This window comes from Schistocerca gregaria, chromosome 3, assembly GCF_023897955.1.
Source record: "Schistocerca gregaria isolate iqSchGreg1 chromosome 3, iqSchGreg1.2, whole genome shotgun sequence".
NCBI lineage: Eukaryota > Metazoa > Arthropoda > Insecta > Orthoptera > Acrididae > Schistocerca > Schistocerca gregaria.
Window position 1 is genome coordinate 82557442 of NC_064922.1, and position 22930 is coordinate 82580371.

General features: G+C 40.2%; 1 protein-coding gene across 8 annotated transcripts in view; it reads left to right on the forward strand.

The window, feature by feature from the left end:
• LOC126356058 (F-actin-uncapping protein LRRC16A) overlaps positions 1 to 22930 on the forward strand; it is a 488103-nt gene that overhangs the window by 327434 nt on the left and 137739 nt on the right. For all 8 annotated transcript variants that reach the window (XM_050006760.1, XM_050006755.1, XM_050006753.1 and 5 more), the window contains 4 exons: positions 5325 to 5462; positions 5697 to 5862; positions 7787 to 7939; positions 15373 to 15489. In XM_050006760.1, the coding sequence (XP_049862717.1) occupies positions 5325 to 5462; positions 5697 to 5862; positions 7787 to 7939; positions 15373 to 15489 (574 nt within the window). The remainder of the gene's footprint in view (positions 1 to 5324; positions 5463 to 5696; positions 5863 to 7786; positions 7940 to 15372; positions 15490 to 22930) is intronic.

Consider the following 22930-nt stretch of genomic DNA (forward strand, 5'->3'; position numbering starts at 1 on the left):
TCTATGTATTTGCAGCACATTGCCATTCCCTGCACCATGCGTCACTTCATTGCAGATCCTCCTGCATTTCATTATGATTTTCCATTCTTTTAATCTTGTGGTTTACCTTGCTGACTGTTACTGTTGTATCCACAGTAGAGTAACATCCCAAGAGATGATCGTCAGAATAATTCCAGACCATTCCTTTCCCCTCACTCTTGCATGATCCCCTTCAACTAACTTTTAAACCAAAAACAAAACATGTTTGAACATAGAACTTTTTACCCACTCCTTGACCGCTATTAGGTCATCATTCAACTTTCCATAACCACCTTCATGACTAACCACAATCACACACTACCAAACATAATTTTAAAAAAAAGTCTTGGCTGTCACGACTATATGAAAACTCAAAGTTGAGCGATCAGTGTTAAAAAAAAAAGAAGCTTTGTGGGATTTTTGACATTGTTTGTTCTGCAAAAGAGAATCGAATCTGGAGTAAAACTGGTTGGTTTTAGCCTCAAATCACTATGTACATTCATTATATTCCCGTACTTATTTTTTAAAAAAAACGGAAGCTGTCTCGCATGGATAGGTGGTTGAAAAGCCCATTTGATCTCTTGGTGCAATTTTGACAATTGCTGGATACTTCTGCCAAACACTTTTCCAGAACTGGACCAATGGTGGTGTTTTAAAAAATGATTTTAGAGTCTGGTCACATGATAGTTCAGATAGCAAGTCTCTTTCACTTCAGGACTTTTTCCATTTCCTTAAGTCACCTACTCAAAAGGTATTTCTGATCCATTGGATTTTGCCCTCAATTTTAGGGAAGTAGTTCCTAAAAGAAACATGAAAAGGCTTAGATACTGCTCTAGTTAGTTGATTTGTCATTCATATGAATGCAGAATAAAATGTATAATCACCGTATTAGACAAGTTATTGAAATAAATTATTATTAGATTAATTTTTTTTTCAAAAATTAATTGTTTTAGATAAAGTTACTGTCTGAAGAAAATTAGTGTTTACAATTCAACCTCCTAAAAATTTGGCACAAAATTTGGGAAAATATGTACCTTTAATTTGGTGATGTTGGAGGTCAAAGATTTGAAGTGTTCTTTATTGTTGTAGCTATTGATGTGTATCAACTCTGATTTTGTTGGTTCCCAGAAAATCATGTAAGACTGGAAATATGTTGAAGAGCTCTTGTTCCACTTTTTTAGTCCATTGCAGAAGTTTCATTGTCATTGCTTCTTTGTCTTGTGCAAAAAACTGATGAATGTCCTTGCACAACTGACAAGGGGAGGTCACCAATCGGGACACGCCAATTTCGCCCAAATTGCGTGTATAGAAGGAGGTGGGTCTCCTCATCACATGCCTTAAATATTTCGCCTGGGTGGACCTTAGGAAAAGAGAAAATGCTCTCGAAAGTTTTTCCAGTAGCACTATGTACCTTATTCAGCACTCCGTTCGTCATTAACGGTGTAGAGTGTTGGTCAAGCACATTGCTTACGAAACAGGCGACCTGGGATCAATCCCAGGTGCTTCCTGATTTTTTTTTCTGTTTTTTCCCATGTTTATTTTACTTTGTTTCTTCCAATTGTTCTACTATTTACCATAGAAATTAAACACATTCAAGAAGTATATTTTTATAATTAGGCAAAAGTGTTAATATGAAAATAAAGCTTCCAAAGATTCTTGTGATTACGTGCTCTACTTTTTATTTATTATCACAGTTGAAGGTTTGCAGTTTTTATGGTGACATCTATCACAGAAACATGTGAAACATATGTATGTTTCACACCAGGCACATTTTATGAAGGCATTGTTTGAGTTGTTACATTTTGCCGAAACATGTGTCATTGGAAAGGACATTTCATTCTAGTTTTGAAACGACAGTTTTTCTGATATCAGTTTGTGTGCTAACCAAGCGTACTGGATCATAGGGGTGAACACAGGAGCACTGAATTGATGTTGCATGATCGAATGTCTTTTAATTGCATCTTCTCTTGATGATATTTTTCGCTGTTGTTGGAGCAATTCAGGGATACTTTATAGTCTTTTAATTAGAATTTTGACTTGGCAATAGAAATATACATCACATGGTTGAACCAGCGGTGTACATTTTGGTGGAATGACCTTCGTGGTACTCATTGCCTTGCCTAGCTCATTCGTAACTCTCTCATCATACAACGTTGAATCTGTTTGGCTGCTCCAAGAATCCACCAACAGAAGAAATTTATTGTCTGTGATGTATGGCTTCAGTGTTGTTTTCAAGAATGTTGCATAAAGCTCTTTTGTTAGTTTCCCTGACATGCAACAAGTAAAGACAACATTTTCGTGCTCCTCTTCTAATTTTTTGACAGTGGTGGCAACCCAAGGACCTAATTTATTTTCAGGCTCTTGCAAACATAAAAACACAAGGGGTAAAGCTTTCCCTGAAGCGGTTAAACTGAACTGTGCTGCATAAGAGTGGGTGGTCTTCAATAGATTGAGTTTCTTCACCATAACAGTCTTTTCACCTTTAACATCCAGAGACCTGTTGTACATTGACTCATACTGGCATATGATCTGGTCGGTGTTATATATAGTCGATGTTGAAATGTCTCATCTGCATATGAAATTTCTCTGCTGCTGCCACTGTTTCGTCCAAAGTTGCGACATCATTTTTGCTGACGAATTTCGTGATTTTTCGCTGCCTTATCAAATATTTTTTCTTGAAGGATTTTGCCCAAGTATTAGAAGCATGGAAGTGAAAATTCTCTGACAAATACGGAAATTCAGTGGTCATTGCCCATTGCTGTAGGTTTCTAGTTGTGACCTGTTCATAACAGCGTCGTGCCTCTTGAAATATTTCCCATTTTTCCAAGTCAGTTAAGGACAATTATTCAAGTCTGGTGCCACCTTGGTGTACTTCTTTCCTCCAAATTTTAAGATAATCGCTTTTCTTCAGGATTGGGAATCTAGACTTACATGTTGCAAATTTCCATTTCGGATAAGTGTCATCAAATTCCAGATTTTGGTGGGTAGAATTGACATTCCTTTGTGCGTGGTATAGGATAACAATGGAGCATGTCAGCTCCTATTGTGCCTCTCACATTGCAACATGAAGTTTTACATGGCTCTTAGCTTTGAATATTGTAATTGATAAAATTTGATCATTAACAGTGCTTTTTATTAAGTTGCTTATATCATGAAGATTATTAGCTGGAAAATGTTCCTAACATTTGCAGAAGTTTATTCCACAAATACTAACAAAAAACTAGTTTCACTCTGCCTAAAAGTTTTCCTGGAATTACAAAATGAGAATTGTTTATGTTTTGTGTTAAAGTGTCAATTACTAACAGTCCAACCAGCACAGAAATATTTGTATGCTTGTCAAGATCTAAACAAAATTATCATCAGAATATGAATAAAAATAATAAATTGATTTTTAAAAAGACTAGATAAATTAAATAAGATTGTCACAAAATTTATATAAGCCTGTAAGAGTGGCAGATGACACTGGAGGTCAACCCTTAATGTCATACTTATCTTGACAATATTATGAAAAGGATAGATTACAATGAGGAGTGTGTAGAGGAAATGCTGAGTCGCAGATAGCTGCAACAGAAAGACTGTCAAGCAAGTAAGCTTTCGGCCAAATGAGCTTTCATCGGAATTACACACACACACACACACACACACACACACACACACAGTCGCTGGCTACTGAGGCCAGACTGCAAGCAGCAGCACATGATGTGAGAAGCAATCTGGGTGGTGGAGCTAAAGAGGAGGCTGGGGTGGGGAGGGGACAGATAGCAGGTTAATCAGGGTAATTACCCTCCCAACCTTGTACAGAAAGAGATCTTCCGTGCCTTATCTCTCCAGTCATCCACCACCTCCCAAAGTCCCACCGTCCAACCACAGATGAACTGGAACAACTGAGTCACGTTCTCCTCCAGGGTTTCAACTACCTTGTCATTCCGTGAAGTAGAGAACATCCTTTTCACTATCCTTCCCATCCTTCCTCCCACAGTGGTATACCAGTGCCCACTGTACCTACACAATATCCTCATCCATCCCTGCAAAACTCCTGCTTGCAACCCCTTACTTCATGGCTCCTATCGCTGTAATAGATTTAGATGCAAGATGTCTCCTAAACATCCTCCCACCACCACCTACTCCAGTCCAGTCACAAGCATCATCTATCCCATTAAAGGAAAGGCTACCTGTGAAATCACTCATGTGATCTACAAACTAAGCTGCAACCACTGTGTTGCATTTTATGTAGGCATGACAACCAAGAAGCTGTCTGCCTACGTGAATGGCCACAGACTAACTGTGCCCAAGAAACAAGTGGACCATCCAGTTGTTGAGCACACTGCTCAATGCAACATTCCCCATTTTAAGGACTGCTTCACAGACTTTGCCATCTGGATCCTTCCTACCAACACCAGCAGGTGGAAACTCTCCCTCCAATATATCCTATGTTCCTTTAACCCTCCTGGCTTCAACCTTCGTTAGTCATTGTCCTACACCCACGTATCCCCTTCCCTGTTCCCACTTGGACACTACATAGCCCTCTAATACTCCAATGCACCCACAGTCTTTTTACTTCTGTAGTTTTCCACTGCGATCCCCCATTCTCACCCCCACCCCCTCTCGGCACCCTCTTTCTAACCTCCTAAATGCACCTAGCTGTCCTACCCTCTCTCCAACTCGTCCCTGTATGCTCCCACAAGCAGGACTTCACTGTCTCTCACTGTTACCATGCTATCCCTCCCCTCCCTGTGCAACCCTAAAAAGCCCTATCATCCATATTGCTTCTCCCATGCCAGGCTGCTGTTTGCAGTCATTTGTCGTGGTGTGTGTGTGTGTGTGTGTGTGTGTGTGTGTGTGTGTGTGTGTGTGTGTGTGATCTAATTCCAACAAAGGCTTTTTCGGCCGAAGGCTTACTTGTGTGACAGTCTTTTTTTTTGGGCGTATCTGTGGCTCAGCATGGATAATTTTCCATTGCTTGTTCATACTTATCTTAATATCGTATATTGGTACGTTCCAGACTGTTGAATTGTAACCTTTATTGTCCCATCACATTGTCAGTTACATTGTCTCTCACTTGTGAAGGTTTGCAATGAACTTTTATCTTATCATGCTTTTTCCTATTTCCCTCATGCCTTCCTCATAAACAAACAGTACTCTTCATGTCCCAAAGTTAGAGATGTAATGTGCGTTTCCTTTTTCCTGTTTTTGTGTGTTAGTAAGTCCTGTTCCAACAAACAGTAAATAGGTGCCATTTTTCTGTCTCATGAATTCTTATCCTTGGTATTTGATATTTATTGTTTGTATTTGGATTGGTGTTTCAGTGGAAACATGATGGGGGACAATGGGGCCAGGCTCCTTGCAAAAGCACTGCAGATCAACTCGAAATTGCGAACAATAATTTATGATCGCAACAATATAACATTGCAAGGTTATTCGGACATAGCCTATGCATTGGAGAGGTAAATCTTGTTATCATCCATCAAAAATCTAACTTCTAATTGTGACTGGAAAACGGCAATGTAATATTTTTATTCATATTATTTATAAGATGTTGCCATGTATTTAAACTGGACACAGATACTGTGTGCAGTTTTTTCCTGTAATGGAATCTTTAGGAGCTTCTCTGTTCTTGTACAAACATACATTGCATCAAAAATTGTTCAATAGTACTTACGTATGCTTCATTGTTACAGTAATTACACTGTACGCTACATGCCTTTTCCAATTTATGACATTGTCCCCTGTATGAAGACTTCTGCAGAAAGAACAGATGCCGTTATGAAGAAAATCCAAGATATCCTGCACAGAAATGTCACACCAAAAATATACAGTAATGGCCAGGCCTTCAGATTGCAGCAGGTAACTCGTTTGTTGCTCACATACAAGATTTCAATGATAGATTGAAGTTAATTTCAATAAATGAGCTGCTCGGTGGAACACAATGGTAAGCGCCATCGCCGTGTATTTTGCGGTAGATGGCTAATGACACCACCTGTGGGATGCACAATGCAGTAAACTTACTATTAGTTCCAAATTCACTCAACAGACATCAGGGCCGAGCTTAGTGGTAAGCGCCACTGCCCGTATGTTGCGGAAACATAATGGTAAGTGACAGAGAGAATGGCAGCAAGCAAAAACATCTCCGAGATTATGGCAACAGTGAACATGGCAGAAGACGAGAAATATACTTCCAATGATACTAATATCTTCGAGAGGGATCCAGAATACATTCCTAACGATTCAGATGACTCAAAGGTATGTTATTTTGTAAATATACTGTCTTTAGTACGTTTCACGAACATAATGGTACGTGCATGTACATACCATTATGTTCCTGAAGTACATTAATTTTGAGGTTATTTTAGAATGGCTACATTTTTTTTGGGCAAGTGGTGTGTGAAAGCGCATTTTTCATTTATATTATTACATGTAAGAATAATAATGGTAACGGTAATAGTAGTTTTCGTTGTTATACAGGTTAATAGCGAATCGGATCATATTGCCCAAAACAACAAACAGTGTATTGCTCCTGCAGAAACCATTCAGGAACAGACAAAGATGTCGTCTCGGAAAAGGTGCTGCTGTGGCCAAAATAAGAACTCAAACATGGTATTGTTTTGGAAATATCTAATTTCAACTGGTAGATTTCGTGTGATTGAACACCACTTCCCCGTGAGTGGGCACACAATTTCGCGTCCGATAAAGATTTCCCGACAATTGAAAATTACATTCGCCGACAAGTACAAGATGTGCACAGTCCAGATCAGTGGTGCGAGATCATCAAGAAGTCGGCTAAGAAGAATCCATTGCTTATTTATAACATGAAGAGAGAGGATTTCTATCAAATACAATACTCCAAAGAAGCGTTTGTCCTCAGAAAGAATAGTCGAGATGTCAACCTAAGGAAAGTATGTAGGTGGAAGGTGACCTCCAAATATCCATCATCTTTATTCATCAGCGAGACATTTTGTCATGACATTTGGCATGAAATAAGCTTCAGGAAACGTGGGAGACAAGGACCAGTTCCTATGCTTCGACTTAAATACAATGGACCAAGGCTTATTGAAAAGAAGAAAGTTGCTGACATCCTGTCGCTCCTAAATTACATACCTCCTGTGCACCATGGATTTATCCTGTCACTAAAGCCAACAGTTTTGGATGAAAAAGGCTTTAGTAATATGATTTTGCAGTTTCAGTAAAGTGTTGAAGACTTACTGTAAAATTTAATATGTAATGTTCTATCACTATGTGTTGTTAATGGTGTATGGTAATGTAATAATTTTTGTATATTTCATTTGTTTTGGTCAGTTCTGAGTTTCATTTATGTCTTTATAGTAGAATATAGATGTTGGAATCACTACAGAATAAAAGTACTGTTAAAAAAAAAATTATTCAGATTTGCAGATCAATTGAAACTTTAGATGCACTGTATCCCGAAACTGTGATTTTGGCGCTTACCATTTTGTTCCCTCGAGCAGCTCAAATATGATAGTCATACCTCATACAGTATTCAAACCAATGCATTAATGTGGTATACTATTAGTTTTAAGGTATTACCTACACCAATAATAATAATAATAAGTTGTAGAAGTAAGTGACAGCAAATTTTTTATACATATCGCTGCCCCTCCCCTCCCCCTCCTTGTCCTACCCCCCCTCATTGCAAAATTCCTTTTGCCTCATGTTAACACTCATGTCCTTTGAGAACTTTATTTATCCTCTGCTGATGTGAATGGATTATGAGGCAAAAGTGATATATTTTAAATCTGATTCTTATTTACAGGGATTCCTATTGAGCTCCACACAGCAAATGGTGGATCGACTAGTAGTACAGACACAGAATAAGATACGTACTCTTGCTCAGGAATCAACAGAGAATAACAATGATATTAATCAAGCAACAGGGCTCATAAAGGATGCTGATAACTCCAAACAGGTTTGCATTTACTTTCTAATGTTTACACTGATCTCTGTCCCCCTCCCTCCCTCCCTCCCTCCCTCCCTCCCTCCCTCCCACATAGTTGGTGGAATGTCCCGGTAAATAGTACAGTATCAAATGATCACCTGACCTGCTTCTTGACAAATTAATTGAAGGTTGAGCAATGTATGAATGTATATCAAGGACACATCACCTCATTATAGTACATACACTGGTGTCCAAAATTAAAGCAACAGACTGAAATTTTGCAAATTGCGTTTATTTTGCCACAAAACAGTACTAACAGGTGATAGTAAAGTAGAAACTATGGAAAGTATACAGACCGTAATCAACTGCTACATGCATAATGTTAGACAAAAATGTTCTTTGTTTTTGAACTTAATGGATTTAGACACACATTCCAACAACTGGTTAATATTCTCAGTATTGCAGGGATATAAAAATAGAACAAAACTTACACTGATGCACTTCTACAATGATTGATCAAATTATAGTTAGAAACAGCGAATACAATTACATCTTGAATTGTTGCCAGTTGTTGTGGCAATTCATTGCTGATATGTATGTCAAACCGTGGACCACTGGCCTTGCTGTTGGTGAGGAGCCTTGCGTGCCTCAGCAATACAGATAGCTGTACCGTAGGTGCAACCACAACAGAGGGATATCTGTTGAATGGGGCCAGAGAAACGTGTGGTTCCTGAAGAGGGGCAGCAGCCTTTTCAGTAGCTGCAGGGGCATCAGTCTGGATGATTGACTGATCTGGCCTTGTAACGCTAACCAAAACGGCCTTGCTGTGCTGGTAATGCGAACGGCTGAAAGTAAGGGGAAACTATAGTTGTAATTTTTCCCGAGGTCATGCAGCTTCACTGTATGGTGCATGGAGAGCTGCATCAAACCAGACTCAGGACTGAAGACCACAACAACAACGACATTGATTTGGTAACATTCTTTAATAAACAATAATTGGTATTGAGACAGTAACACGACACAACCATATAGAAACAGGTGGTCACACACTAACACAAAACATTTACATAAAAGCCGGTAACGTAGTAGCATGGACACCAGATCTGGGTTTTGTTGCTGGTGCTGTAATCGGTTCAGAATCTGCAGTAGCTGGCTTTCCTTGTTTGTTTGTCAGTCGTACTGCCAACTTTAAGGCACTTGTATAGTGACATGAATTGCCATGTTCCAGCAGCCCAAGTATAGATGTATCTGAATTAAATCGGGAGAGCCTGAGGAAATTTGATTAGAAAATGAGAGACTCAGAAAGTAGAAGCAGAGATTTCATATTTAGGCACTAAAATAATATATGATGGCTGAAGTAGATAGTGTACAAAATGCAGAATGGCAGTGGCAAAAAAAGTGTTTTGGGGGAAGACAAATTTGTTAACATTGAATATAAATTCAAAGTGTTAGGAAATCTTTACCAAAGGTATTTGTCTGGAGTGTAGCCAGTATGGAAGTGAAATGTGGATGATAAGCAGTTCATACAAGAAGAGAATGGAAGCTTTTGAAATGTGGTGCTACAGAACTGTGAAGAAGATTAAATGAGTAGATCACATAAGGAACAGGGTGGTGCTGAATACATCTGGGGAGTGTAGAAATTTGTTGGTTGATAGAATACACTCTGAGACGTCAAGGGATCACCAGGTTAGAATGGGAAGGAAGTGTGGAGGGCAAGACTCGTAAACAAGCCAAGAGATGAATGTAGTAAGCAGCTGCAAATGGATGTAGGTTGCAGTAATTCTTCAGAGATGAAGAGGCTTGCACAGGATAGAGAAATGCAGAAAGCTGCATCAAACCAGTCTTCAGACTCAAAACCACAACAACAACAGTAAATTAACTTTCAAGAAATTTCAAGAACAATATTGAGAATTGTCAAAATAGTTCACAATACAAAACCCTCAACATGATTGGGTTATTGGAAATACTGCTGCTGGGAATGTTAATGGGAAATCACATAATGAAGTAGTTGTAAACAAGTTTATTGCACGTTATTGACAGCAAGGTCATAATTTTTTGCACTGCAATGTGTAAGGGGACGAGACTTCGATAACACATCACACATACCAGATAAGAAGTGAAAATTGGGTGCATAAACCTTTTTTGTCGACAAAAAGATGACAAATAATGTGAAAATGGCAGTTTTCAGTGACTCAACACGAAAAAGCAGTTTTTACGAAATGTTGAAAAATTTGGCATTTTCTTCATTTCCTGTAAATTGTTGTAAATTTGTAGGCAGCAGTTTACCAATGTTGTTCACAGATAGTAATTTAATGTTGGTATTGTATCTCGACTTCTGTAGGTTGACATTTGCTTATAAAATTAAAGTGATCATTCATTTCCCACCTACAGAATGGGTGCACTACATTTAATTTTGCCAAAAGAAAGTCATGTTTGTCAAGTGTCACATTTCCTGATAGTTTATCTCAATAAATTGTGCCAGAAATTATACATTTGAAGAGACAGTTAATGAGGTGCATCAGTTGAACTTCATATTCTCATAGTATGCAAGTGCGATAGCAAAAACCACTAAATATGGAACTCTACTTTTGCAAACATGTAACCCAACGTGACTCCCACTCGGTTTTCTGTTATCGGCCAATCAGACCACCTTGAGCTGCACTATAGATTGGGCTGTAGCCTTTAACTTTACTTCATGAAGTTGTAAAAATAAAAATTAGTAACGACTGAAGCATACATTCTCATTGTTCTGCTATACTGTCAGAAACTGTTTTGTGATATTACATGTCCTGTGTTGTGACTGACTGATAGAACCAAGCCGAGCGGATACCATGCCTATTTACATATTTGCGAAGCTAAAGTACTGCATTTTGGTGGTTTTCATAGTTACACTACATACTGCGCATGTGTTGTTGTGAACTTCATCCTGAAGAATGATTTGATACAGCTCCCCGTGCTATTATATCGTCTACAAGCCTCTTCATATCTGAATAACCACAACTAACTACCATTTTAACGTGCTTACTGCCTTTACGCTTTCTTCTGTTCCAGATTGACTATTCCTTGATCCACCAGGTTGTGCCAGATATTTGAAAGTCTAGATTGGAATATTAACAAGTATGAAAAGGGTAAATAGCTACACACCATAAAGATGGCACTTTGAGTTGCAGACAGGCACAACAGAAAGACTGTTACTCACAGAGCTTTTGGCCAAAGCATTTTTAGGAAAACACACACACACACACACACACACACACACACACACACACACACACACACACACACACGACTAGGCACACATCATGCACACATGACCTCTGTCTCTTGGCACTGTGGTGAGAACATATTCTGGCATCTGTGGCCGCGAATAGCGATCATATGTGCATGTGGTGTGTCTGCTTGTGGAAATGTGTCTGTGTTTCCTTATCTGAAGAAGGCCTTAGGTAAAAACTAAATCTGTGAAAGTCTTATTGTTTTGCCTGTCTGCAGCTCAGCTTGTTGTCTTTACTGTGAGTAGCAGTCTACCGTTTTCATAATAGTCTCCCCAATTCTATTGAGTACCTCTTTGTTTTTTATACAATTTACCCATATAATCTTCAAAATTTCTCTGTTCTCTTCTTGCTCTCTAAATCTGCAAATGATATAAACATAGGTTTGCCTTCCTTCACTCTGTCTTTTAGGGTAAGCTGTAGGGTCATATTTTGCATGGTGTGTACCTACACTTCTCGGAAACCCAGGCTTATCTTCCCTGAGATTACCTTCTACTAGTTTTTCTATTTTGTTGTAAATAATTTGTGTAAATATTATGCAGTCATCATCTATTAAACTGATAGTTTGACAGTAATCACATCTGTCAGCGCCTGCCTTCTTTATAACTGGAATTGTTACGTTCTCCTTTCAGTCTGAGCCTATTTTGCATGTGTCATTTATTTTGCACAGTAGCTGGAATAGTTTTATCATGATTGATTTTCCTCAGGATATCAATAATTTCGAAGAAACGTCGTTTACTCCTGGAGCCTTGTCTTTGCTTATCTTGACCACACTAAATAACTGTTTGTCCAGATGCAAATTACAAATTGTTTCAATCAAATGTTCTTTAGCCATGAGGGGGACATCAATCAGCTTGATTGCCTTCGTCATAGCTTTGCTTTTTATGAAGATATGAACAGTGGTATGACTTTTTCAAATGGCACTCGGTAGTTTTTATTCAGTTTCCTCTCCTAAAGAATTATTCAGAAACGTATCACAGTGTACTATTCACATTATTAATTACATAAAACAACATTGATGTTGCCACTCCCTGCGCTTAGTGCAGGTCCTCAGGGTAACAGAACACATACACATGCTGACGTTGGCAGAGGACAAATGTAAACATTAGTAGAATGCACACCTGTCATTCCATCAACCATTGTCAGTTGAAGAGTTGTGTGAGTAGAATGTACACCACTGAAGAGAAGGTAAAAATGCTACTCATCTATGGGGAATGTTAAGTTAGCAGAACAGTAATTGAAATGCTGTTTTCGTATGCATGGATATATTTAGTACAGTAGTTTAGTACTTTTAAATACTGTTGTCCAGAGAAGGCATACAGTAGAGGCTGTCCTTCCCACAAACTGTGTCAACATAACGTTTCTTTTATTGTTGTTGAAGGTGGGCAAAATGCTATGCAGGCAGCGGAACTGTACAGAGAGCGATACCCTGACAAGGACCCACCTTCCCGATGGATGTTTTCTCGTCATGTTGCGACGCTTCAGGAAGCAGGAAGTTTCAATCCACGACAACGCAATCTTTGTAGCACTCGCAGAGACGAATCTGCCGAAGTTACTCTTCTCGCTTCTGTTCCTAGGAATCCGCATATGAGCACACGAGATTGGCATTCATAAAACCAGTGTACATCATATTCTTACACATCGTCGGTTCCATCTTTACCATGTACCCCTACATCAGGAATTGCACGGGAATGATTTCCAGAATCGTTACAGTTCTGTCAGTGGCCACAGCAGCAAATCCTCGCCAACACAAACTTCTTCTCCAATGTTCTATTTACTGACGAATGTTCCTTCTCAAACAAAGGACAGGTAAATACAAGGGACAACCCACGATGGCTTAGACAGGTGGAACTTCAGCGTCAGTAGAGTGTTAACGTCTGGTGTGGGATTCTCGGTACTACAATTATTGGCCCATATTTAAACAGTGGTAGTTTAAATGGCACAGTGTATGCCAACTTCCTCATACAAATTCTTCCTTCTCTTCTGGATGAAGTGCTTCTAAGAACCACAGTGCTAATGTGGTATCAATATGCGGATGTCAAACACACAATGACTTGCGTGCATGTTGTGTTCTGAACCGAAGGTATCTTGCCAGATGGATTGGCCCAGGAGGAACAGTTACTTGGCCTGCTAGGTCTCCTGATTTAAATCCTCTGCACTTTTTTTATTTGGGGATGCATTAAAGACCTTGTCTATAGTAACATTCCAACAACTCCAGAGGACATGAAGGAACATATCCTGCTTGCTTGTAATTCTCTTCAGTAGGCAACTCTGGAAGCAGTAAATAATTCTATCATTCAACGAGTACACCAGTGTTTTGGTGTCGAGGGTTTCCAATTTGAGCACCTTCGAATGTTCTACTCCTGGGCAATGGTACTGAAGAGTCAAAGTCAATTTTTTGTTACGTTTTTACTTGTTTTTCATTTGTTTTTTGACAAATCCAGCAAGTGGCTGAGTTTGTCATCCCGGGTGTAAAGTCAATGTTGTGTTATGTAATTAATAATGTCATGTTTCAGTGAATGGTACACTGTGATAGATACATTTTTGAATAGGTCTTTAGGAGAGGAAATGAATTACCGAATAAAAATTACGACGTACCATCTAAAAAACGTCATAGCGCTGCTCATACCTTTGTAAAAAAACAAAGCTACAACAAAAGCAATAGTATTGATCGATGTCCGAGTGACGGCTAAAGAACATTTGCTCGAAACATTTTGTATTTTGCATCTGGACAAACAGTTATTTCAGGTGGTCAAGATAAATGGGACACCCTGTATATTACTTCCACTTTTTAGCTTTCCTGTCTTTGCTTAGTACTGGCTTGCCATCTAGCTCTCAATATTCATACAGCTGCTTGTCTTTCCTCCAAAGGTCAATTTAATTTTCTTATAGGTAGCATCTATTTTTCCCCTCTAGATATGCATGCTTCTGCAGCCTTGCATTTGTTCTCTAACAATTCCTGATAGCCACATTTCACTTTCTGCTAATCACATATTCAGAGATCAGCATTTTCTTTAATTTGTTTAATTCACTGTTTTTTTTTAGTTCTGTTATCTAAGTTCAATGTGTAGAGTGTTCTCTGAGGATTTGTGCAGGTCTGGGCTCTGTGCTGCTTCAAGTGTCATACCTCACTTGCTAGAATTCATCTTTTGTATTATTTTTACCATTTCAGTTAATCACCACCTAAAGTTATGCAACTCGACAATCTCTGGTTCTTTCAATTTATTCAGGTCCCATTTCCCTAAGTTTCTATCTTTGTACTATTTGATCAGTTTTAATCTGTCCTTCATAACCAGTAAATTATCGTCAGAGGCCCCTCCTTACCCTAGAAGTTATTTACAGTTTAAAATCTGGCTTTGAAGCCTCCTCCTTACCATTATGTAATGTATTTGAAACTTTCCCGTGCCTCTGCCTTCTTTCGTTATTTATAAACCAAATTTTGGCAAGAATTCTAGTCCTCTATTACAGTTAAATTCTCTCTCTCTCTCTCTCTCTCTCTCTCTCTCTCTCTCTCTCTCTCTCTCTCTCTATCTCACACACACACACACACACACACACACACACACACACACACAGACACACAATTACAAATATAACATAATAATAACAGGTGAAATTGTTATAGAAAAAAATAAATAAAAATTTCTGTAGATATTCACATTTATGTTTCTGTTCATCATATCAATGAAAGACCTCCACAGTACTCTGGGACGCGTTCCAAAATAGTGACTTGCTTTGATCACTATGGGCAACATTATCATCTTAATAGATTCTAGATGCCATCATTACTGACTTCAGTGTTTATAAAGTGGCTGTGATGTTGTATGTGATATAACATGCCAGGAAAGGTCTGTTATCACTGGGGGTATTTTTACTTTTACATTTGTATTTTTGTTCATCTTTGCAATTGAAGACCCTACAATACCTTGAGCCAAGTACTGAAATTGTGTTTTGGTGTGTCCTCTGTTAGTAGACAATGCCACAGGATATTCTAAAATGTATACACACAACACATACATGTTGTATTAGTGCACAGAAATACTACTGGTGACAGATTTTTAAACTTCTGAAACATATAGTGGAAAGAAATGGTCACTGTTAAAAATAAACTTGTAGTTTCAATGATGTCCTATCTGTGCAGTGATATCCTTGTTGATATTTATCTATATTTGCTAATCACAAAAATGATTGCAGCTTCTGACAAGACTACAAGAAGCTGTGCAGTGCAAAGAAGAAGCCGGAAACCCGATTGATGTAAAGCTGCGTGAAGTCTCGGATGAACTGCATGCGGTCATTGTTGAGTACCTGCAGGTAAGGGATATAAGAATAATCTCTAGTTTTAGATATGAAGACTCAATTTATCTGTTCAGCAAGTGGAATGTATACTGTATGAGTACTTGTGCCCTTGGCATGTCAGTTATTTAAGACAACAATTATCTGTCTTGTTCATTGCACTTCTTTATCACAAATGCAGGTCACTGTGGACCAGTCATTCCGATGCCTGAATGGTAATGTAGTGGTGTCTTGTAAAGCATCCTTGAAGGATGTATCAGAGCCAGGTGGACCATAGTTCGCTCTTCAGTTCCACATTGGTCACATCAGGAGCATTCTGAAGCTCATTGTAGATTTGTCTCAGATACCACAGTTGTGCAAATTCTGTTGATGTTGCACCACTATCTTATGGGAGGAGAAAATTGTGGTACCTTCAAAGTTGGATCTGCCACAATATGGGAATTTTTGATATTACGATCTTGCCAAAGTGATTCCAGTGACGTTGAAGTCAGGGAATTGATTGATGACTGTCCTATATTGACATTGGTATCAGTTGCTGCCATTTTAAGGAATTCTACAACGATGATGATGGGAAGGGATGGGATGAGTCAAAATTGGATTATTCCGACTGTGATTTGAGGGCTGCCAGTCACCTACGTACACAGTAATACAGTTGTTATGTCCACAGCTCGTGGTCTCGCGATAGCGTTCTTGCTTCCTGAGTGTGGGGTCGATACTCTGCGGGGTCAGAGATTTTCATCTGCCTCGAGATGACTTGATGTTGTTGTGTCTTCATCATCATCATCATCATCATCATCATCATCCCCATTCATCCCCATTACGGTCGGAGGAAGGCAATGGCAAACCACTTCCACTAGGACCTTGCCTAGTGCAGCGGTACGGATTTCCCGCATCATCTCCTATGCTCCGTCACGGAGTATGGGACTTCATTAACAGATTTGTTATAATAATTCCAGTTATGGTTTCCATTGTTTGTTTTATCAGTGTGTTGACAAGATTGATATGGCAGCTATTGATCTGGACAGGAGCATAGTATTCTGTGGTTGGGTGTATGGGGCTATTGTGTTAATGCTTTTTTATAGACTTAAAGAAAATACTTGACTTCCCACAGAGATGAATGTGGAAAAGTCTGTCACTGAACATCTTGTTTAGCAGATGAAAATCTGCAAGGAATACGCTGGTACATCTGGGGTACTAGTCCTCCTTGCTAAAGTACACTCCTGGAAATTGAAATAAGAACACCGTGAATTCATTGTCCCAGGAAGGGGAAACTTTATTGACACATTCCTGGGGTCAGATACATCACATGATCACACTGACAGAACCACAGGCACATAGACACAGGCAACAGAGCATGCACAATGTCGGCACTAGTACAGTGTATATCCACCTTTCGCAGCAATGCAGGCTGCTATTCTCCCATGGAGACGATCGTAGAGATGCTGGATGTAGTCCTGTGGAACGGCTTGCCATGCCATTTCCACCTGGCGCCTCAGTTGGACCAGCGTTCGTGCTGGACGTGCAGACCGCGTGAGACGACGCTTCATCCAGTCCCGAAAATGCTCAATGGAGGACACATCCGGAGATCTTGCTGGCCAGGGTAGTTGACTTACACCTTCTAGAGCACGTTGGGTGGCATGGGATACATGCGGACGTGCATTGTCCTGTTGGAACAGCAAGTTCCCTTGCCGGTCTAGGAATGGTAGAACGATGGGTTTGTTGACGGTTTGGATGTACCGAGCACTATTCAGTGTCCCCTCGACGATCACCAGAGGTGTACGGCCAGTGTAGGAGATCGCTCCCCACACCATGATGCCGGGTGTTGGCCCTGTGTGCCTCGGTCGTATGCAGTCCTGATTGTGGTGCTCACCTGCACGGCGCCAAACACGCATACGACCATCATTGGCACCAAGGCAGAAGCGACTCTCATCGCTGAAGATGACAAGTCTCCATTCGTCCCTCCATTCACGCCTGTCGCGACACCACTGGAGGCGGGCTGCACGATGTTGGGGCGTGAGTGGAAGACGGCTTAACAGTGTGCGGGACCGTAGCCCAGCTTCATGGAGACGGTTGCGAATGGTCCTCACCGATACCCCAGGAGCAACAGTGTCCCTAATTTGCTGGGAAGTGGAGGTGCGGTCCCCTACGGCACTGCGTAGGATCCTACGGTCTTGGCGTGCATCTGTGCGTCGCTGCGGTCCGGTCCCAGGTCGACGGGCACGTGCACCTTCCGCCGACCACTGGCGACAACATCGATGTACTGTGGAGACCTCACGCCCCACGTGTTGAGCAATTCGGCGGTACGTCCACCCGGCCTCCCGCATGCCCACTATACGCCCTCGCTCAAAGTCCGTCAACTGCACATATGGTTCACGTCCACACTGTCGCGGCATGCTACCAGTGTTAAGGACTGCGATGGAGCTCCGTATGCCACGGCAAATTGGCTGACACTGACGGCGGCGGTGCACAAATGCTGCGCAGCTAGCGCCATTCGACGGCCAACACCGCGGTTCCTGGTGTGTCCGCTGTGCCGTGCGTGTGATCATTGCTTGTACAGCCCTCTCACAGTGTCCGGAGCAAGTATGGTGGGTCTGACACACCGGTGTCAATGTGTTCTTTTTTCCATTTCCAGGAGTGTATATCTAAGACTGGACTTAAATCAATAAATCAATAAACACAGCAGATGTTATCAATTTTTATTGAAACCCTCTCTGTTTTTTAATTGTGATTTAGAGGGCCTGATTGCAACAGCTTCTTGCTGGTTTAAAACGATCTTGCTCTATTGGTATGCTATTGTTCACAAATTGTGTTAAGATGCACATAAAGAACTATTTCAAAGATCTAGCAGAAAATGTGTAAAAGTACAGTAGTCTGTAGCTTTCTGCAACGCCATGTTTTCCCAGGCTGAGAGAGAACAGGATGAAAATTCTATACAAGAGGTCCAACCACTGATAAAGGTAAAAGGAGTACCTTTACGAATAGTGGAATTCGTAGCCCTGAGGCAAAAGATTTGCAGGATCAGTAGTATAGCCAGAGTTATGTAGTAGAAGACGAAATGGAAGAAAACAGAAAAATTCAATCAGTCCTAATATATAAAATAAACACACAATGCAAGATGTTAAAGTGAAACTGTGGTAGTGTTTTTACTACTATTACTATAGTTAGATGACTACTTTTCGAACTACTACTGATGCTGCTGATAGTGATGATTATGATTTTGATATAGCATAAAAATTCCCCTCTTCTCTATAGTAGTGAAAACTCATTATAATACTTCAGGAATTTACTCAGCAGCATGTCCTTTCCTCATAAATATATCACTGAAAAATCAATTTTTGCAGACTAAGTCTGTTTTTATGTGGACGGTTCATATATATATATATATTTATTTCTGAAGCAGTTTCCAGAATTGTGGGAAGACTGGTAGTTATTCATATTCTCTAAATTGGCAGTAGCAGCATTGTTTCACAAAAAGATCTTGCCACAACGAAAACACCTTTGTTTTAATGATTGTCACCCTAACTTAATTGTCATATGCATGACACTCTCTCCCCTATTTCACAATAATACAAAGTGAGCTGCCCTTCTTTCGAATTTTTTGATGCCCTCCGTCAATGCTATGTAGTAAGGATGCCACACACAACACTACTCTTAACACAGGACAAACAATTGTAGTGTAATCAGTCTCTTTAGTAGACCTGTTGTATCTTCTAAGTGTTCTGCCAGTAAAGCATAGTCGGCATTTTTCCATCCCCACACGGTTACCTATGTGACCTTTAGAATTGAATTTGTTTGCAACTGTAATTCCTGTATAGAACAATGAAAAAAAAGGGTGGACTGTAACAATATTATGAAAAGGATATAGTGTATATGCTGAGTCGCAGATAGGCACAACAAAAAGGGCTTGCAGAATGAGCTTTCACCCAACAAGGCCTTTGTTGAAAGTAGACCACGCACTTGCAACCACAGCCTTCACCCCCCCCCCCCCCCCCCCCCCCCCCCTCACACACACACACACACACACCATTGCTCTGCAGGGCATAGCGATAGTTGCTACCCATGAGCTGTCCAGATGGATAATTTGGTAGTTTGCTGTTGCTTTCCACACCTGTATGCTGTTGACCTTGGCAGCTCATCCACCCTCAGGGATAGTTTTCCCATCCCAAGGGCAAAGGGGTACCCTAACTCAAAGGGTGTCCGACCTCTATCTGCTCATTCATGCTCTGAGGAGACTGTTGGCATTTCATAGACATCGGTTCCTCCTTCCAGGAGACATTTGGTCTGCACCTACATTAGTTATCTTACGCATTCTGTTCCCCATTGTCCATAGGTTGGACCTTTCCCTTCAAAGAAGAAGAGTTCATAGGGCATACCTTGTACCCTTTCTGGAGTTTTGGGTGGCACATCAGTATTTGCAGAGGAAATTATATTCACACCTGACTTACCAGCTACCAGCATATGTCTGTGGTGCAACTTTATAATAAAGAACCTTCTTTTGAATTATTGTTGAACTAACGTCTCTTTAAACAGAAGCAAAACATAATAAATAATATCTTATTATGAGATCAATTAAGCCACAAATTATCCTTAAGTGGAGGGTAATAATTAATGCACTCTGCTCTTCATTTGACATGTAGCATACATCCCAGTATATTTACAACTTTATCATTTTTCATTAATCAATGTTTGTAAGTACTCTTCCCCCATATTTAATTTTTTGTGTCTTTAGTATTCCGTTTGTGATTTTTTTTAACAGCAGCTTCAGTCTCGTCTGGTTTTCTGTTGGTAATTTCAAGCTGTGCATTTCCTGAATTTTCCCTACGTGAAATGAAATTTAATTATTTAAATTAACTTTTTTCAGGCTTCGGTCATAGGGACAGTGAAACCATCCTCTCGCCACCCCCTCCCCCCCCCCCCCCCAATAAAAAGGCTGTCTCCATCTGTATTATATAGATATAAAGCAGTAATGGTAGGTAACAGCTCCCCATCTAGTTGAAATGTTACACAGTCAATGGGCCCATGGAAAAATACTTTCAGATAATGTCCTGCTTTTGAGATACCTAATACAAAACCTCCCCCTCTCCCTTTTAGTTGAAAGAAGTGAATTAGGTGCAACACCAACCACATCTGTTATAAACATGTATGATACAAAAGGAAGAGCTAGTTAAACAGTGTAATATCTTGATGAAATGTAGCTGAATCAGAATCATTCCAGGGAAACCTAGTAGTAAAGTAATAATTCGACTGTCTGTTTTAAAGTTCCCATAGGAATATGTTCTCCAAAAATTATTCTGCATGCTGGCTCTTCTTTTGAGGGTAAACTTATATTTAATTGTAAGAAAAACAGCAGTGACTACCATTCAGATATGAATGCTGTTGGTTTCAGGAAGTGGTTGACTGAACAATTCTTGCTGTATCTCGCTTCAAAGCCGGTCATGTAATATACGATGCCAGTTATCATTCAGTTGTTACAGAGGAAACACCATGTGCTCTGACTTAAAAGCAAAAATATTCTGCACAGGTCATTAATTAATATTCCTGTAGCTCATTAATTTATTAAAGTTTCACAACAGAATGCACAAAGTTGATTTTCTAGCACATGAATGTGGTCACATAATTTTGTGGTTATCTGCATATCGCTATCAGTATAATCGGAGGGAATTAATTTGGGCAGAGGTTAAATGCTATGTGGAAGAAAAGAAAATGATTCGAGATAACAGATGCTGAATCACTTGTGCATGAAGCAGTGGACAACATTCCCCCTTTGGCATTGGCTCAGTGTGAATGGCACGCTGAAATGCTTCAGAAATAAGACTTTTACAGGGAGGTGAAGATCGATATAAGTCTTGACACTGTGATTGTAAATTTACAATCAGTTGATTCGGACACCCACAGATAGCAGTGACAGTGGTATTACAATGTAGAACAAAGTTATGTAATAATATTCCTTGGTTTTAAAGATTCCTGGTTTAAAAAATGTGTTTGTCAACATATCAACTGCATACATAGTATGTGAGAACTTCCTAGACTTTATTGATTAGGAATTTGCATCCTATGAGGTATGCAGAGTTTAATGTTCATCATATTGCCTGAGGGAAAGTGAAGATTTTCCTACAATGTTGTATGCTCTAATAACTCACAAGAATTCAGCCAAATAAATTTGCCAAAAACTTTGATGGTTCACAGGTAGCCCTCCTTATCATTTTAAAGCATTTTCCAATAATTACCTTGAAAATGACAGGGATTTACTTGTTGAAACATCAAAGTATATTACATGTTCTAATATATCAGGGGAATAACAAATTTTTAAACCAACTTCGATCAAAAATCTGCATGAGAGAAATCTGACTTCACGTTTTGATGATATTGTGTCATGCATTTCATTGCATTACTGTCCTACACTCATAGTCTCTGCTGGAAATATCACTTTGCCACGAAGAAAAATAATCCTGATCCCACTCCTAATGATACAACTCCCCAAGACACGATCCAAATTGATCCCTGCCTGGAACAGTTCCGTCCTCCGTCACAGTGGGACCCACCTCCTCTTCATCAAAATCACCCTCTCAAAACCTTCCAGGAATTTCTCACTTCCAGCCTTGCCTCTCAATCTTTCTTAAAAAACCTTAATCCTACTCCGAACATCACCACAGTCGAAGCCCAGGCTATCCGTGATCTGAAAGCTGACTGATCCATCATCATTCTTCCGGCTGACAAGGGTTCCACAACCGTGGTACTAGATCGTCGGGAGAATGTGGCTGAGGGACTGTGTCAGCTTTCAGACAACTCTACATACAAAGTTTGCCAAGGTAATCCCATTCCTGATGACCAGGCGGAGCTTCAAGGAATCCTCAGAACCTTAGGCCCCCTACAAAACCTTTCACCTGACTCCATCAAACTCCTGACCCCACCGACACCTTGCACTCCTACCTTCTACCTACTTCCTAAAATTCACAAACCCAAACATCCTGGCTACCCCATTGTAGCTGGTTACCAAGCCCCCACAGAACGTATCTCTGCCTACGTAGATCAACACCTTCAACCCATTACATGCAATCTCCCATCCTTCATCAAAGACACCAACCACTTTCTCGAACGCCTGGAATCCTTACCCAGTCTGTTACCCCCGGAAACCATCCTTGTAACCATTGATGACACTTCCCTATACACAAATATCCCGCACGTCCAGGGCCTCGCTGCAATGGAGCACTTCCTTTCACGCCGATCACCTGCCTCCCTACCTAAAACCTCTTTCGTCATCACCTTAGCCAGCTTCATCCTGACCCACAACTTGTTCACTTTTGAAGGCCAGACATACCAACAATTAAAGGGAACAGCCATGGGTACCAGGATGGCCCCCTCGTATGCCAACCTATTTATGGTTCGCTTAGAGGAAGCCTTCTTGGTTACCCAGGCCTGCCAACCCAAAGTTTGGTACAGATTTATTGATGACATCTTC